Here is a 17,940-nt window from a genome sequence, read left to right on the forward strand (position 1 = left end):
TAAACTGTTCCTTTTCACTTTGAGAAGGTTTATTCTTTTAAAAGGCTACCTATGATAATGTATGAAATATATTAGCTTAAATGTAATTATGCAAAGGATCTAGAAAGAAAGAAATGTTAAATTCTTATTTCATAGAGTCATATTGCAATAGGAGACCAGAGGGGCAAATGAGCCCAGCCTCCTGCCAGACAGGAGACGCCATCGAGCACTCCTGATATATGGTTGTCAGGCCTTTTGTTTAGAGACCTCCAAATGAAGGAGATCTTTCAATGATGATGTGAACTCAAGATCCTTGAAGATAAAAATTTAAGATTAACCATCTGTTTTGGAAGGCAATAGGGCAAGGAGGGCAAGAGGTGAGCTGGTAATTAAGATTCCTTGTTGAGACACATGTAAGATATATTACTACTTATTTGTCATTTATAGATATAAGAATATATAGCTCTTTGTGTCCCATAAAAGGACAAAAGGAAATGGGTGTATCTTTTGTGATTGGTTCTAGCAAACAGCCAATAGGAATTTCAACCAGGCTGATTGGATAGAGGCAGCCACAGGAGGAGCAAGGGGGCTGGATTAAGGAAATATAAGTGCTGGCCAGAATGGTAGGAGGCCAGGCCAGAGCTTGGTAACCATATACCACTGTGCCTCTCATTTATTTGTCTGACAAATAAATTACTATTTTAATTTCTCTATTGCTGCGTTGAATATTTCATTCCAGCTAAGCGTTAACCACAAGCAGGGTGCTACAATTTGACTATGCCTGGTTCACCTTTCATATGAATCCATAGTTAAAATATGCTCTGTTTCTCCATTGTTGTTGCTGCTGCTGCCACACTAGGAAAAAACAAGCCACAGTCCATCTAATAATAATAATAATAATAATAATTTATTTGTACCCTGTCCACCTGACTGACTTGCCCCAGCCACTCTGGGTGGCTTCCAGCATATATAAAAACATAGTAAAACACTAAACCTTAAAAAGCTTTCCTATACAGGGCTGCCTTCAGATGTCTCCTAAGGGTTACTCTTCTCCTTGACATCTGATGGGAGGTATTCCACAGGGTGGGTGCCCCTTCCAAGAAGGCCCTGGTTCCTGTAGCCTCACTGCCAGAAGGCCTTCAGTGCTGGATCTCAGTGTCCATTCTGAGTAGAGGCCGGGTTTTGGGCTAGTAGCAGCTTCATACTTTTCATACTTCCTGCTTTCCAAATAGAACATGAAGTCTAAGGGGGACGTGTGCATCCCTGAGTGGGTGCATGTACAAACAAGCTATACTCACTTCTAGGCATGGCAGTCGGACAGGCAAGGCTCCATATGCCTTTACTGGGAAGTATGGGGTGGGGTAGTGGTGTTCACAGTCCCAATTTAGATTTATTACAAGTTCTGGTGCCCTGAGCCCTTTTGCTAGCCTCGTGGGTGTAACAATTGTGATCGTCTAACCTTTGCACCAACAATTGTAGCTGTTCAAAAAATTTGATGAAACCATTGATCATTCACACATTGAAACAACCACCTCATTTTCAGTTCTTCTTGTACGAAAATTTATTTTATAGATGCAGATGCACAAGTCTTCTGCAGGAAACCTTAAAGCTGGCATTTGTGAAGTCATGGCGGCTGATGCATTATCACAGAATCTCCTTTGGGAAGTTTTTGGAACAAACATCTATCAAACATTTTGCTTCACCAACTTGTCCCTTGTAGAGTCCTTCTTTCAGGAATTCAGAAGTCAGATTCCTAAAGTGAGTATCCAACTCATTTTTTTTGTCTGCTAAATAATAACCTCAATCAAATTGCTTAGAGGAAAAGTTCCCCCTCTTCCCTTATCAGAGTAGCTTTTCACATTGTGCCCATTCACTCACCCTGTACCCTCAGCATAACAGCTGGCAGTTTTGTAAAAGAGGCATTTCAGTTTCTTTGTGCTTCATGAACTGCAATAGCTGGAAATGAATGGCAGGAAGAATCAGGGATGGAATATCAGACTTTATCTTTGATTGTTGGAAAATAGGCAGGCTGATCTCTCCTTGGTCAAGGGCAAAGGCTGGAGATGGGAACGCTTGCAATATTTGTTAAGCTAAACTCAATAGCAGCAGGTGTGAGTGTTTAAACCTAGATTTTCTCAGCCATGTAAAAAGAGGGGAGTTGTGGGGACTGTTTTTAAGAGCAAAACGATTGCATGGGCAGAAAGTTCTAAACCTTCTCCTTTGTGTGACTTCCTGTAGCTTATACATAGTTTATATCATGGATATTTTAATTCTCAGATAATTAGATTACGTTTCCCTCCATCCCTGACCATTGGCCATGCTAGATGGTGGTGAAGGGAATCAGAATCCAACAAAGACATGAGGTCCACAGGTTTTATAACTCTGTCCTAGGGGAGATTATGAGAAGTAGGTACAGGGAGAGTTCAGCTCCATCAACCCACATACCTCCATATCTCTAACGCTTGGATCCCCACATCCACTTTTATACAATGATCGGAGCAGATCTGAGTTTCAACAAATAAGTTTGCTGCTGCCCTTTCTAGTTTGACCCTGGTTATACCTGACAAAGAGTTCTAAAGGGAAAATTCAGCAGGGATTTGAGGGAAATTGAGAAATGAGCAAGCATTACTTACCCATAAAAGTCAGATTATTGGCCCATCTAATCAGGTGTTGTCTACCTCAATTGGTATCAGTTCTCCAATGTCTCAGAGGAAGGGTCTTCATCAGCTGTAGTCGCCAAGAACTTCTGAAGTGGAAATGTGTATTGGTTTGGTAAAAGGAAAAATAGAATATGGTGAAATAAAATGAGAATTCACTGTGTGCCTAGATTTGGGGCAAGTACTGGGCAAATGGGGGGCGCAGGTGGCGCTGTGGGTTAAAGCCTCAGCGCCTAGGACTTGCCGATCGAAAGGTCGGCGGTTCGAATCCCTGCGGCGGGGTGCGCTCCCGCTGCTCGGTCCCAGCGCCTGCCAACCTAGCAGTTCGAAAGCACCTCCGGGTGCAAGTAGATAAATAGGGACCGCTTACCAGCGGGACGGTAAACGGCGTTTCCGTGTGCGGCTCTGGCTCGCCAGAGCAGCGATGTCACGCTGGCCACGTGACCCGGAAGTGTCTCCGGACAGCGCTGGCCCCTGGCCTCTTGAGTGAGATGGGCGCACAACCCCAGAGTCTGTCAAGACTAGCCCGTACGGGCAGGGGTACCTTTACCTTTACCTTACTGGGCAAATGAGAGAGCCCAGCAGAGGTTTAAAATCACAGAGCATGCAACAAAGTAAAGCATTGAAATATAGGCTGTTAGATCTTTGAAATATCCCCTTCTAAGTTGCTTCCAAAGTTCCCCACTTCCCTTAGCATAGCAAGAGATTACACATTTGGGAAGCTTAAAATGGTTTACAGTGGTACCTCAGTTGTCAAACGTAATCCATTCCGGAAGACTGTTTGACTTCTGAAATGTTTGACAACCGAGGAACAAAGGGCAGTTGGCAAAGTCAATGGAGAAAAAAGAAAAAAAATGCAGCGGAAGCCGTTCGACTTCTGAGGCACGTTTGAAAATGGAAGCAATTACTTCTGGGTTTTCGGCGTTGGGGTTCCAAAATGTTCGGCTTCCGAGACGCTTGAAAACTGAGGTACCACTGTACTTATAAACTCTTCAAAGGTCAGATTCATATGCCTTTCCATACAGCAGCAAGAAAAGATAGGCAGTTTCAAAATGATAAATTTTTCTAAATTATTCATATAAAACCACAAAGATGGCTTGCTTAAGCCAGGCAGTCTAAGGTTGGAGCATCTAGATTTGAAAAAGATTTGAAAAAGAGCAAAGAGTTTGGTAACCCTTCCTCCCACAATGAGGGGATGTAACCTAGCTAAGCCTGGCAGGACAGCTTACTCTATGGTCTTAACCCCTTCATGCATTACAGCGGTACCTCTGGTTACATACTTAATTCATTCCAGAGGTCCGTTCTTAACCTGAAACTGTTCTTAACCTGAAGCACCACTTTAGCTAATGGTGCCTCCCACTGCTGCCATGCAATTTCTGTTCTCATCCTGAAGCAAAGTTCTTAACCTGAAGCACTATTTCTGGGTTAGTGGAGTCTGTAACCTGAAGTGTATGTAACCTGAAGCGTATGTGTAATGGGAAAAGGGGGCTGCTCGTGCGTAAGCGTTTAAAGCCTCCAAGCTTTACCATCAGTTCCTAAACTTTCCCAGTCCGAGGAGCCATGGTTGCGTGGCTACCTCAATCGCTGGCAGAATCCGTCAGTGGGCGTTTCCGGAATTTACTCCAACATAAGAGTTCCTTGACGGAAACTCTTCTTCTGGATTCTCTGCGTGACAGTTTCTTCCGCGGAGTTGGCGTCCCCAGCGGAGGTCCTGAGCCCTCCCCACTATTCTCACTGGAAACATCTTGGAGCCCTTCCTCCGATTGAGTTTCTGCAGGAACTCTCCCTCTCCCCCTACTGGTTCCTTCCTCCGCATCCGAGGCTCTCCTAGCCTCCTTGAGCCCTTCCACCACCTGACTCTCCGATGGCAGTTCCCTGACAGTATGTAACCCGAGGTACCACTGTAATTAGAGTTAAGCATGTTGGTTATATGAGGCTGGTTATATCCAAGGATCAAACCTGGCACATCATGAATTCAAAGCATGGCCTCTGCCTTCATCATGTTTTATAAGGACATCACCCAGCAACTCTTATTTGATCCGATGCTCTAGGGCTAATACAGTACAAGCCTTTGGCATACTTCAATACTATCTGGGAGCCCAAGCCTGTACCACAGTTTCCCCTTCCTATCTGGGAGGTTTTGCAACTGGTAGGGCAAGATCACAAGATCTCCTAGTCTTGGAACAGGTTCATGCAGGTCTGTAGTTCTCAACTCACAGCAGCATCAGCAAATGAAACAAACCTCCACACCCCGTATATAGCTGGGCTTTCTTGAGGTTTAGTATGGAAGCATTTAAATTTTCAATCAGGCCAAATTAATATTTTTACTACTAGTAGAAGTATGGTTTGAAATATGTGTTTCAAAAAGTACAATACTTTTACAGAACAGTAATTAAAAAAAACCCAGAAAGGTGTGCCCCTGAGCTGAGGAATGTGTATTCAGTTCATCACATGTCTTTACTTTCAGTACGGGATGAGAACCAAGGGGTTAAGCCAAAAGCTACTCAGGAAAGTATGGAAGTGGGTCAGCATTACGTAGGTGATCTGGGAGTAAGTTCTGGGCACGAGGAACAGCAATCAGGAAAAGGGGAAGTTTAGTGATGAACCTGAAGCACCTTTCTTTGGTTAATGCACACTTCACAAGCTTTGTAGGCATGACATAGCAAAGGAGAAATTTCTAAATCCATTTAGGCCATGCTGTGACCCGTCTTACTTATCTTAGGCCACAGTCTTGCCCACAGTTGCTGAAATCTATGGGGCAACAAGGTGCACTTTTGTGGGCGGGCTGCTATCCTACTGTTTTATTGCAGCAGCAGATTCTCTGTAGGACATTTTTCATCCATTCATTTCAAGATTAATTCTTAATCATGCTGGTTTTTTCTTTCCTGCCTAGTTCTAAAAAGGTATCTAGAATGACAAGTGCTGAAGTCAAAGAAGTGATTTCAGGATGCCTGCCCAAGTATGGTATCACACACATACTTTCCCCACAGAGCTGAAGTTTGAAGTTGTTTCTCTCCCTCCATTGTGAGCAAGCTATGATTAAAAGAGAACTGGGGTCCTGTAAGCTGCTCTCTCTCTCTCTATCTATTCCTTTTTAAAGTTTCATTTTTGTTTTAAGTTGCAGCAAGATTCTCAGTACCAGGTGGCTTTTGTCAAGGAAACAGTTTCGTTCTTATCGCTCATCTCCCAAGTGCAGAATGAAACTTCTCTATGGCGCATCCTCCTGATGGCCCCAGATATCACTCAAGGTGTCAGTGCTATGAAGGATATGATTGCTGCCCTTCAGAACACAAGCAGGTAAAAGAAAAGGCAAGCTATACACCAAAAACATAATAGCTATGCCTGGTATTTTGCTGACAGTGATGAAGTGGTAGCTTCCACTGACAGTTATAAAGGAAGGTGTTATGAAAGGAGAGCCTGAGATTTCGGTGGCTCAGTAGTAGACTGGTTTATTTGAAGGTCTAGGCTGTGTACATGGACTTCATCTGTAGTGCTTGTTTGATTAAAGTGATTTTATTGTTCTTGGTGGTACAGAAATTTTTGCAAGGATACAACAACATCTAATACAACATTGTATTATCAATTGTTATATCAAAGGAGCTAATAGAATAACATAGTGAAAGAAATGAATGTTTATAACAGAAAATGCAAAAAACAAAGAAAAACAAACAAACAAACGGGGCAGTGATGATTGCCACGTAGAAGTGTCTTAGGGAGGGAAACCCTGACTAATTGGAATTCATAGACTTCATGGCATTCATTTTCATCCTCCCCTTTATCTCCATTTCTTACTACTTTGGGAATAGGCTGCCTGCCTCCTGATGCTTGCCATTTTGTTTTCCTAAAATGCCCTAGACATTGTGCAATTTCTTCCCTTACACTACCTAGCTATTTACAGGAACCAAAGCTGTTTGATGCTCTATAATATGCTCATTCTGTGTTACTATTGCTTTATTTCCCCTGTTTGCAAAGAATTATTATGGCTGTGGAAAAGGATTCTCCACTAGTTGCAAGTGACAATGGACTGCAAGCCATACAGAACATGATTAGTGGTCTGCTGCATGCCTTGAACTGTTCAGAGCAAGGTGAGGCTGCTTGCTTATCTCTTTATCAGGCATCTAAGTAATATTAATGGACAAGTTTAAGCTCTTGCAAATCCATACTTGTTGCATCATACAAAAAATGTTTTTTTGCTTCAGTTTATAACAGACACTAAGATGCACAAAATAATGAAATGCTTGCTGCTAACAGAAGCAATTTTTTCATAAGTTATCCAAGGCCTTGTTGATGTGTTTGTTCTGATAAATGGAAAAGATTAATAGTCATTAGAGATACTGGGGTGGTTTGTATGTAATGTTTATGGCTTAAGAGAGCCAGGAAAAGGGTTTCTTCTCATTTCCTCCTGACACATGCCATCTCTGGCACATTATTTAACCCAGAGTTCATTTTCTCTGAAACAGGTAACTCTGTTTTCATGTCAGTTTACTAACCAGGATCTTTAAACATGGTTTATTCTTGGATCTTGTTAAGATCCTAGTTAGTAAGCCATCACCACCCCAGTGTTCCCCATATGACACACTGTTTTAAGCAAACCGGGACAAAGGGCTGAATGTAGTTTTGGGATGGGGGAGAAATTTGTTTCAGTTTCCATGTAAATCCTAATGGATCAAATTTGCACTTTCCAAAACACAGCCATACTTCAAAATTCACATTTATCCTTCAAATGCTATGTTTGACTATCATCACAATTAAAGTTGAAATGCAGTAACTCAAATTGTGGATTTATCTTGTTTATTTTTATTTTGTAGATAATAGCAGCTCAGCAATGAATGACATTTGTCGGCTCTCTCTACACTGGAAAAACAACCCAACTTTAATGACTCAAATGAAAGACATTGTGAGGTGAGATTAGAGTAATAAATTATTTATGGGGTGAAAGTTAGGTTTTCGCTAATGTGAAATTTTATTCTGGGGGGGCAGTGGGAAGGGTGCTTTGCAAAAACTGCATAGCTTTCACTAGATCATACAAACATTTAACCAGCATCTGCTGTGTTGTTGAGGCAAAGCTGGTCGATTAAACTCACAACACACTGTGGATTTTAGGGGAAAATGTATCCCTGAGATTTAGTATTTGTGTGACATTAACATATGCATGATCCCTCAGAAGTAAGTCACCTTGGCCGGGATTTAACTAACCAGCTCCATAAATGGAAGCCTTGAACAAGGATTTCTGTTTGTTCAATAGGGCTTTCCTTCCTCTCCTCTTTCGGCAGGCCCTGTCCCTCAAAATTGGCTTTTGTGTGTATGTGTGAGAATTCCCAGAATAGTACACAACGGAAGGAGAGGGGCTTGTTCCATCTAGCAAACTGAAATGCTTGTGTAGAGGGAACAATTGAAAGAGCTTGATGTTGAATTCTACCCACAGTGTTTAGTGGGCTTACTCCCAGCTAAGTGTGTATAGGATTTCAGCCACAGTGACAGAATCCATGACGCATTGGTTGTTCTCAAATGTAGCACAAAACTATGGCTTAAGGTTTATATGCACAAGTATTGGGCACATGCACTTCCTTCCTCTCTTCCTTCAACGCAGCAGTGAGGTGGGAATCAGAACCCTTTGCTTCTGTTTTTTATGAATGATTTGTTGTTATATGCAAGCCTAGAAATGCAGCACCATTCAGAAACTGATGGGAGCGTACTTCATTCTTCAAGCAGAAGCAACATGTTGTTTACTGAATTTTAAAGAATTACACATTTGTCATGGCATAAAGACTGACACGTTTATTCTGCCATGTTCTAGCTTGCGGGGGCATTATTGTCTTTTTGTTATTATGTTATGTATTTTGTGGAGATTTTGTGTGTTTTATGTTGTAAACTGCCCTGTAATCTTTGGATGAAGGGAGACATATAAACTTGATAAATAAATGTTTGATTTCATTTGAATTTGTATTTCTGAATTTTTGTTCTCATTTCAGAAAAATATTACCTCCAGATTTTGCTGGTGAAGACTTCAAAACGCGTAATCTCTCAAAGGATTTAGAAACCATTAAGAAGTCTCTACATCTTTTTGAAGTTTTACCAGAGAAATTTAGCATTGCTGAACTGAACAACCTGTTCAAGCAATATGAGAATAACAGTAGAGTGAACTTGACTGATATCCTTCAGTGGCAAATGGAGGCTGACCGAGACAGTAAATTAAGAGGTGCACTTAATAGGAGAGAAATCAACCAAATCAACAACTTCACATCTCTCCTGCTTCAAAATGACTTTAATAGGCTGCACTTGCTTGATATAATGGCTCACTTGAAAGAAAGTAAAAATGTTCCCAAGTTTAGAAACATTTGGAATCGAACATTTTTAAATAAGACTAATATTATGGTCACAAAGATATGGCAAATCATTAAAACGATAAATTCTCGCAAATTATCTTATATGCCTGAAAACCTTAGAAGGTACTTAGCATCAGTCCAAGATGTGCCACCATTGTTTTCAGATTTTCTGTTTAAACCTACAACTATTTACAACTTTCCTGAGAAGTTCCTGACACTCCAGAAAATCTTAAATATGGTAGCAAATGTTGAGAAAAGTCATAATTACTTCCTGCTATCCTTCATTATTGACAAGATGCAGGACATTCAAAATTTTGTTGGTGAATCTCATTGGAATGAATTCAATCATTATTGGCGTATTACAGAAAAACTGAGGTCAGCAAAATGGAGTGATACAGATATCGTTGCCTATGGGCAGGTTTTGGACATATTGCACAACAATCTTCATGTTCACCACAATGGCTCTGGCCTTCCTTTGAAAAAGGAGCTTGGGCAGCTGACCAAATTTGTGAACCATTTAATGAAAGAATACAGTGAGGAGAACATCAGTGGGGCAAATGTCTCAATGTTTTTAGATGCTGCTCTGAAAACTCTAGATGTGCTAGAAGACTTGGAGGAAAGGTACATCCATGAATTAATTCCTCTTAATCCACTAAAGGATGCCAGCAATGAAACTGTCCGGAGATTGTTCCAAATATTCAAGGAAGGGGTAGATATACTTTCTGATCCTAGGCTGACAGAATCATCTAGTATAAAGAAACTGGATACACTCTACAGTTTTTCACGCATGTTGTATAGGACTTCAGCACAGCATGATTCTTCAGGAGAAGCAAAAGTACAGGATCTTTTGTATTTAACATTGACCCCTTTTCTAAGGGAAGATAATCAGGTTAATGAAAGACAGCGGAACTGTACTGTCAAGGATGTTCATCACATTGTTCTTGAAGTGCTGTTGAATAATGCCACCCTACTGGATGCCTTAAGAGGAAGCAGCTGCCATTTCCTCTTTACCTCCACAGACTTGGAAAACCAAACAGCCCACCATCATACATTTACTGAGCGGTTTCAGCTTGTGATAAGAAATTTAAAATTGATGCCAACTTTTCAAACTCTCCACAAAGACAAATGGAAATACTTTTCAGATGAATTTCAGTGCTTCATCAACTCATTACAAGTTTCGTCAGAGTTTCTCTCCAGACTGAACTATTTCCATAGCTACAAGAATCCCTGGATACAAAAGATGCATAGACGTCTAACAGCCATCTCTAATGAATTCCACCAGAGTAATCTGACCTGCCAAGCACCGTGGCTCGGGCTTATGGACATTATAAATGGACCTTCTGCTTTGCACATTTTAAGCCCTTTTATTCTGAATGAAACAGAACCTCGTGCACAACATTTATCTGGCAGTGTACCACAACCCCTTGCATCTTTTATTTTGTTACAAAATGAGCCCTATAAGAATGCCTCTGTATCAAAGATGTTAAAAGTGAGCAAAAATGATGCAAGTCAATCAAAATGGAAGAACTTATCAAAGGTATTGAGTGAAGTTGCAAATATGTTGAGCTCCAATCAGAATGTGACAAATGCAAACCAATATGTTCGACTTTTGGACATGACCAGGAAAGCTCTACTTCTCGTTGGCGCAGGACTAGCGCCTAATAAAACAGAAACTCATCGGCCCCTTGAGACCTTAAGTTGGCAGATGAAAGCTTCCTATTTAGAAGACATGCTTAATTCATTAAAATTATTCCTAAGTGAAACCTCTGACATAGATTTCAAAGGCCATTTAGAAATACTTTTTAAGAATTCGTCTCCACCTGCTGATGTTCTTGCTCAAAGCCTTTTTTATATGAACCCTCACTGGAAAGAAACCAAGAAGGCATCAAACTTAAGTAGAATGATTTGGAATCAGCTGTTTTTAAATGAGACCAAGTTTAAATTAGCAACAATATGGGAAGATATCAAAAAGGTGATGTCTATGGCAAATCCACTGTTTCCTGAGGATGTGAAGCAGGACTTTGATGCAACACAGGAAGCTCCATCGCAGTTTTCAGATGTTCTGCTTAGATCTAAAAGCACAAAAAACATTTTGGAGCACTTCTTAGCACTTTTGAATAAGTATCGTTTTACAGCAAACATGAGCATTAGCCACAATGCCCCCTTAATGGCGTACCTTTCAGGAATAATGCAAAAAATCCAAAACACCACAAATTTACACACACGGGATAATGGTTCTGATACTCTTTTCAGTGCAGAACTGAAGGAACTGACTAGACACTTATCCCACATTACACAGAAGTATGCTGAGGAAGACTCACAAAGCAGCAACATCTCAGAAGTAATCAATGTGGTTCTCAGGAATCTGTTGTTACAGAAAACTTTTGAACACCAATTTAACACCAGCCAATTAGAAGCAACCCCTCAGTTGGTCTATGATAGCAATAAAGCCCTCCAAAGGGTATATGACATACTGAGGCAAGGGACAATAATGCTTTCTGACAGCAGATTGGAAGAAGAAACTGCTAAAGAAAAAATTGCTGCAGTGTATGGCTTCTCACACTTTATCTTTCAAAAAGAATTTAATGAGTCTTTGTTAGGGCTTAGTACTTTAGCAGAAGCAAAGATAATAGATGTCTTGCATTTATCTCTGAGTCTTTTCTCAGATATTGGGAACCATAGAGCTGGAAGGCCACATAACTGCAGTGTCCAAGATGTAATTCACGTAATACTTCAGATGTTGTTTAAGAATGCCACTATCCCTGAGTCCTTGAAGCAAAGTCATTGCGAACTACCTTTTAATTCCAGGGACTTTGAAAACAGAACAATGCCCAATCAAACATTTACTGAATTGTTCCAGGACTCAATAAGCAACTTAAAGCAGACTCCAGAATTAGCAAGACTTTACCAAAACAATAGTGAATATTTGTCAAGTGCATTGTTATGCATCATCAAATCACTACAGTTTTCTTCAAGCCTGCTTTCAAAAATGGACACCCTCTTCCATTTTAAACATCCATGGATAAGGGACATTCATAAAACTCTAGCAATAATCTCTAACGAGCTGCACCCAAATGATTTGACTTGCCCAATCCCTGTTCTTAGTGATGCAAATAATACAGTCAACTATGATCCTTTGAATCTTGTCCCGCTTTTCTTTGCCAGTGAAGCAGAATTTTATTCACAAAATCTCACAGACAGCTTAGCTGATGGGAATAATTTGTCAGTGTTTTTCAAGCTATTGCAGGATAGCCATCCTTCAAATGCTGCCATAAATGAAGTGCTTCAGATTGCCAGGGAAGCTATCCACAGCCAATCTGGATGGAAGACTTTTTCTCATATCTGGAACATGTTTCTCAAGTGGAACATTACGGAAGTTGAGTATGTGAAGCGTGGCTTGAAACTAGTGGAAAGAGTTCTAGTCGACAATGAAGTACCTGATGCCAGTGTTTTTAAAAATGTTACATTTTTGAATTTACTGAAGGAGCTAAAAGCAGATGTGAATCTACACTTTCTTCAAGACAGAGCCAATCTGGAATATCAACTTGACCATGTTGCACACCCTTCTGTCATGACCACTGAAATGCTTCTAAACAGAATACTGCTTCAGAATGAACTGGTGCAAACACTGCCTCCAAGCAGTTTGATTGGACGGTAAGTGGTCAGCTTCATAATTGTAACAATCTGTTGTTGAATTCGACAGTTCAAAGATTATTCAACCTTGTTCTCAAATAGAGGTGAGGTGTCTCTAAATATCAGAGAGTTGCCAAATAGGGAGAGCGCTGTTCCACTCAGGTCCTGCTTGCGAGTTTCCCATAGGCATCCAACTGGGCACTTTGAGAACAGAATGTTGGTCTAGGTTAGCCATAGGCAAACTCGGCCCTCCAGATGTTTTGGGACTACAACTCCCATCATCACTAGCTAACAGGACAGCTGTCAGGGATGATGGGAATTGTAGTCGCAAAACATCTAGAGGGCCGAGTTTGCCTATGCCTGGTCTAGTTGGGCCCTGGATTCTCTTATGTCATTTTAAGTGAAGGCTGGCCCACTGCCTCCCCCCAGCTGTAGGGTGGCTGAGTGGGAGGAGGCAGGCAGACTCTGAAGCCCCACAGTGCGCCCCGCCCCATGGGTGACTTGTCCCGCCCTCGCCCTACCCCCATGGGCAGCTTGCTTTGCCTGAGCGGCTTTCTCCTCCGCAGGAAGATAAATGAATGCACAGCATCTTTTTTTAAAAAAGAAGCTGCGAGATCCAGGATAATAGCAGTTACCAAGACAGGAAAAATATGTAAACTAGAGGAATCTGTGTATGTGTAAGTGATTGAAATAATTGTTGCAGCCCAATCTTAAGCTTGCATATTAAGACACAAGTTTGACTGTTGTTTTTTTACTGTGGGACTTCCTTCTCAGTAAGCAAGTTTAGAATTGTTGCCTGGTGCCCTGAGTGTTTACTTAAAGCTGCAATCCTAAACACACTTACAAGAGGGAAAGTCCTATTGAATTGAATGAGGCTTATACATGAGCAAACTTGCTTTGGATTGCATTTGGATTGGATCAATGGGTTTTTAGTTAGCCTGTCTCCTGCTCCCAGCCTCCTAGCCTAAGACTTACACTTGGAAGGGCCAGGGAGGATCTTACTGAAGCTGGTGAGATTTCTTAAATCTATGAAGTTTAGACAGACTGTAAGTAACGTAATAAGTGAAGTGTCATACAGAGAAATCTGTTTAATTATGGCTACTATCCCAGATGGTGTATCTCTAAATTTGTGTTACTCAAGAAAGCTGAACTCTGCTATCTCATTTGGAAACTAGGAAAGCTACTGTGTGCAGTGTTGTTTAAAAAATTTACCATCCTCATGTAAAATTCAGCTGAGCTGTCTGGCTTAAGCTAATTTGGTCTCACTGAATCAAATATAAGTGGGCTACAGATTCATTTTTTTAAAGGATTTCTATTTCACACCATTATGTAATGTTTGCTGCGGCATACTTAAGAAGTCGGAGCATTCCTTTCTTGTTTTTTTTTTGTGTTGTTCTAGGTTTCTGTTTTCGGAATTTGAAAATGTCTTCTTACACATGTCCCCCAATAATATCTTCAGATCATACTTGATTTGTGTATTGAATGTCTCTGAAAGGCTGGAAAGTGAATTTTCAGGTAATGTATATGTTGATAGTGGCATACAATTTACAGTGATACCTCGGGTTACATACACTTCAGGTTACATACGCTTCAGGTTACACACTCCGCTAACCCAGAAATAGTACCTCGGGTTAAGAACTTTGCTTCAGGATGAGAACAGAAATTGTGCTCCGGCGGCACAGCAGCAGCAAGAGGCCCCATTAGCTAAAGTGGTGCTTCAGGTTAAGAACAGTTTCAGGTTAAGAACAGACCTCCAGAACTAATTAGGTACTTAACTTCCCTTTATGGATGGCTGAACACTTTTATGTATGAATGTGCCCTGGCTGGCTGTGTACACACCATACATTCAAAGCTGATTATCCTCTGTAAGGATTCTGGAGACTGTAGTTTACCCCCATAGAACTAGAATTCCCAGTACCTTTAATAAGCTACAGTTCCCAGGATTCTTTGGGGGGAAGGAATGTGCTTTAAATGTATGGTGTGTAAGCATCCTTGGACTGGCTGTTATCCATAAGATGAACTCAATGTATGTTCATTCATGTATGCATTTATGTATATGTGCAGAGAGGGAGGGAGGGGAGTGATGGGATTTCCATTTTTGTTTTTACCAAGAGGAGCTGCAAAAGCTGCAGTCTTGATTTTGGGGGTGGCTGCTCAATTTCATCCTCCCCTACCTGCATTGGTACATGCAGGGAAATGGTGGTGGAGAAGATGATGATGATGATATTTGCATCTTCATAGTCATCTTGGTAGCCTCTAGGGCAAAAAAAGTACTAAGAATGCTTGAAATAAATAGACAAACAAGTAATTGTTTGGGTTTTTTTTTGTACAGGAAATGCTGCCCTTCCTCCAGGCATAGCACAGCTGAAAAGGGTTATTCTCACTCCCCGTGATACCAACAAGAAAGATTTATCAGTTCCAGAGATCCTGATGCTAAGAGTAAGTAGGCTTATGATGTTGGCTGGTACAGTATGATTGTGTGTGCTTGTAAGAACTGTTATTAAGGCCTAGGTCCGCCCAACGCGCAAGTGTATTAAAAACCAGAAGACTACATTCCCTAGAGAAAAGCAGCTTTGAGAGGGGAAACCTGGCACAGAAATGGAGCAGGAAGGCATCTCACCATTTCCTCAACTGCTGCTTCTCTTTTCCAAATCTCTCTTTCCCCCATTGTAAACATACCTATAAAATGCAAATGGAGAAACTTTTCCAGCTCCCTTTGAAGGACCCCCTGTCCGAGGCAAAAGGGGATGGAGCAGCAAATGTAAATTTTACCTTTGTTTCTACACCCCCACAGAGCCCTCGTTATCCTCCTTCAGACACGCAAGGGGCATTATTATCTGGGTTCAAGGACATAGGCAAGGCAACACAACAAAAACGAAAACCCCTCAAGGAGGGTGCAAAGCAGGGCTTATGAGCCATGTTGTCTGTGGAGTGGAGGTGTAGTTGGTGAAGGGGCGCAGCATGAGGACAGTTCTGGAGGATCAGTACAGAGGCTGGAGGGGTACATTTGACTCCCTCCCCAGGTCTGAGGTCCCCTACTCTTAAAGCCAAACTTGGGAAGGTGGGAAGTGGTTTTGGCAGTGGCGGTTTAGAGCAACAAAGCGGCAGGTGGATAAGGGTTCATCGCCTCTCCCTTGGCTTCTCTGCTCCAGATTCCTATTCCAAAACTAGGGAAAAGCACCTATTGGGCCTCTGTCACATCCACTCACAAATGCATGTAACTTGCACTGCCATCGTCACCTCACCAGTGAAACATTGTTTCTTCACCAAGTTGGCCAGATTTTCCTCATTGGTTTTTGTTTTTAAACCACTCATTTCTGAATAATTTTTCTCTCTTGATTGTATTTGAAGCTAACTCACCTCCAAAACTTGACATCCCTCCTTTGTGACCCCGAGAGCATCCGGTCATTGCAGCAAACTTGCCAACTCCCTGGTGTTGGCTTTGCAGAGTTGTGTGATCAAAGTGAGTTCCATAAGAAGCTTCTTCGTGGTATAGAACTAAGTGATCGGATTGTGACCAATTTTATGAACCATAGCAGGGTGTCTAGAGAATTTCGAGACATAATCATAGGGGATCCCGAGAAACTCCAGCAGCAAATAAACAGGTAAGGCCTTCTTCAAGGTAATTTGTAGCAGAATATTAGCAGTGTATATTGCAGTGCATTATCTATAGCAGTGTATATTAGTTTGAAGTAACAAAGTATTTGGTGTTTTCTTAAGGTTACAAGAAAATGTGCCTCAACTTAAATATATCCGTGATATCCCACAGTATATGGCATGTTTGGAGTCTATAATGAACATCACTCAGAATACAATACACTCCAGGAAGCAAGGTAAGTTTTACATTCACTTGTTTGTTTCTTAGAATGAATTGCTTATTAAATTTAGTTGTCAGTATGGATCAAACCATTTTCATTGTGAAATTGTGGACAAGGCTTAGAATTTATACATATTTGTATAAAACTTAATTATATTCAACAAAGGCACAGTGACTAGTTACAAAAGCTGTAATTGGTGATAATATGACCTTCCTATCTTTGCTATGCTGATTTATTGTCTTTAGTGGGATAAGAACCTTGGTCTCTGTTCAGTCCTGAACAAACAGAATCAAACTTACTCATAAATTTCCTCCTGGAGCCTGGCTTCTGGGATGATGGTGACATTCAGATCAGCAACAGAGCATCTTGGAGAATTAAATGCTCCCCCATTAGTTTCTGAAAGGTGCAGATTTTATATCAAATTTGTGTCCATTTAGTCTCTGTTTGTCCTTTGTAGACAACAGAAGGGCATTCATGGCAAGTGATGGATATATTATCATGTTGGAGGATGGATAGGTGAATGAGCCCCTGATGACACAGCTAATTTTATTCATTTCTGTAATAGTGTTGCCTGAGTGGCTATCCAATACTATTATGGACTAATAACATCAGCCATACCTTTAGGGTCTCATTTACTTGCTCGTTCTAATAATATAAGCCATACCATCCAGGGACAAAATGAAGTAAGGAAGGAAAATATAGCATTAGAGATTAACTTATTGGAATCAGCTAGGACTGAAATAGCGTTTAAATAGAAAAGTGGTGTTTCATCTAGTGAGGATTGGTAAAGAAGCAAATGGAATACATTGCTGATGGTAAAATAAACTCATTTGATATGATTCAGAGAAGGAAGTGAAATTAGAAACACATTTATGGGCAATTGGGGTTTATTGTTAGACTTTTGAAACAGATGATTTGGACAAAATGTAGCAGATTACTGTATTGATTTTTATCAGGGGCTATGCTTTATTAAGACAGTGTTATTTTAGGTTTATTATTTCAATATGTATGGGAAATGTTTAAATACATAAAAAAGAAAAGAGGAGCTATTTGAATACTGAATGGCCTTGAAATGATACGGCCTCAGATCTCTCTGGGCACAGCAATACAAAATAATAGAAAATGGGAATGATACCTTTGCATTTAAATGTACCACATGGTGACACTCTTGAGGCGTTTTCCCCACATCTCCCTGAAGCTACTTTCAGTGCTCTGCATAAGCAATGTTTCCTGAAGACTGAAATATTTCATTTCGTTTTGTTTTCTGATGTTTTAAAGACATGCTAATAGACCTTTTCAGAAACGTTGACCTCCTCAAAAATGATCTCAGAAATGTGGTAGGAATGTCGACAGAAAGTATCAATGCTTTGATGGAAATCCCTCTTCCAGAAAACAGAACACAGGCAAGTTTATTATGACTGATGCTGTCTTCTTAGCTGGCTTTCCACATGCGGGGGATAAGTGGTAACACTTGCGTGCAGCTCGTGTGTACTTATGCATTATGGGATGTGGTTACATGAGCCACAT

General features: G+C 40.8%; 1 protein-coding gene across 1 annotated transcript in view; it reads left to right on the forward strand.

Annotated features, from left to right (window-relative positions):
• ABCA12 (ATP binding cassette subfamily A member 12) overlaps positions 1 to 17,940 on the forward strand; it is a 121,278-nt gene that overhangs the window by 26,858 nt on the left and 76,480 nt on the right. Inside the window, exons 6-15 of the mRNA XM_083702351.1 lie at positions 1,552 to 1,737; positions 5,755 to 5,933; positions 6,609 to 6,721; positions 7,445 to 7,538; positions 8,609 to 12,616; positions 13,995 to 14,110; positions 14,928 to 15,034; positions 15,947 to 16,200; positions 16,316 to 16,428; positions 17,692 to 17,816. Coding sequence (XP_083558477.1) covers positions 1,552 to 1,737; positions 5,755 to 5,933; positions 6,609 to 6,721; positions 7,445 to 7,538; positions 8,609 to 12,616; positions 13,995 to 14,110; positions 14,928 to 15,034; positions 15,947 to 16,200; positions 16,316 to 16,428; positions 17,692 to 17,816 — 5,295 coding nt within the window. The remainder of the gene's footprint in view (positions 1 to 1,551; positions 1,738 to 5,754; positions 5,934 to 6,608; positions 6,722 to 7,444; positions 7,539 to 8,608; positions 12,617 to 13,994; positions 14,111 to 14,927; positions 15,035 to 15,946; positions 16,201 to 16,315; positions 16,429 to 17,691; positions 17,817 to 17,940) is intronic.

Source organism: Podarcis gaigeae (genome assembly GCF_964106915.1).
Source record: "Podarcis gaigeae genome assembly, chromosome: 1".
Lineage (NCBI taxonomy): Eukaryota > Metazoa > Chordata > Lepidosauria > Squamata > Lacertidae > Podarcis > Podarcis gaigeae.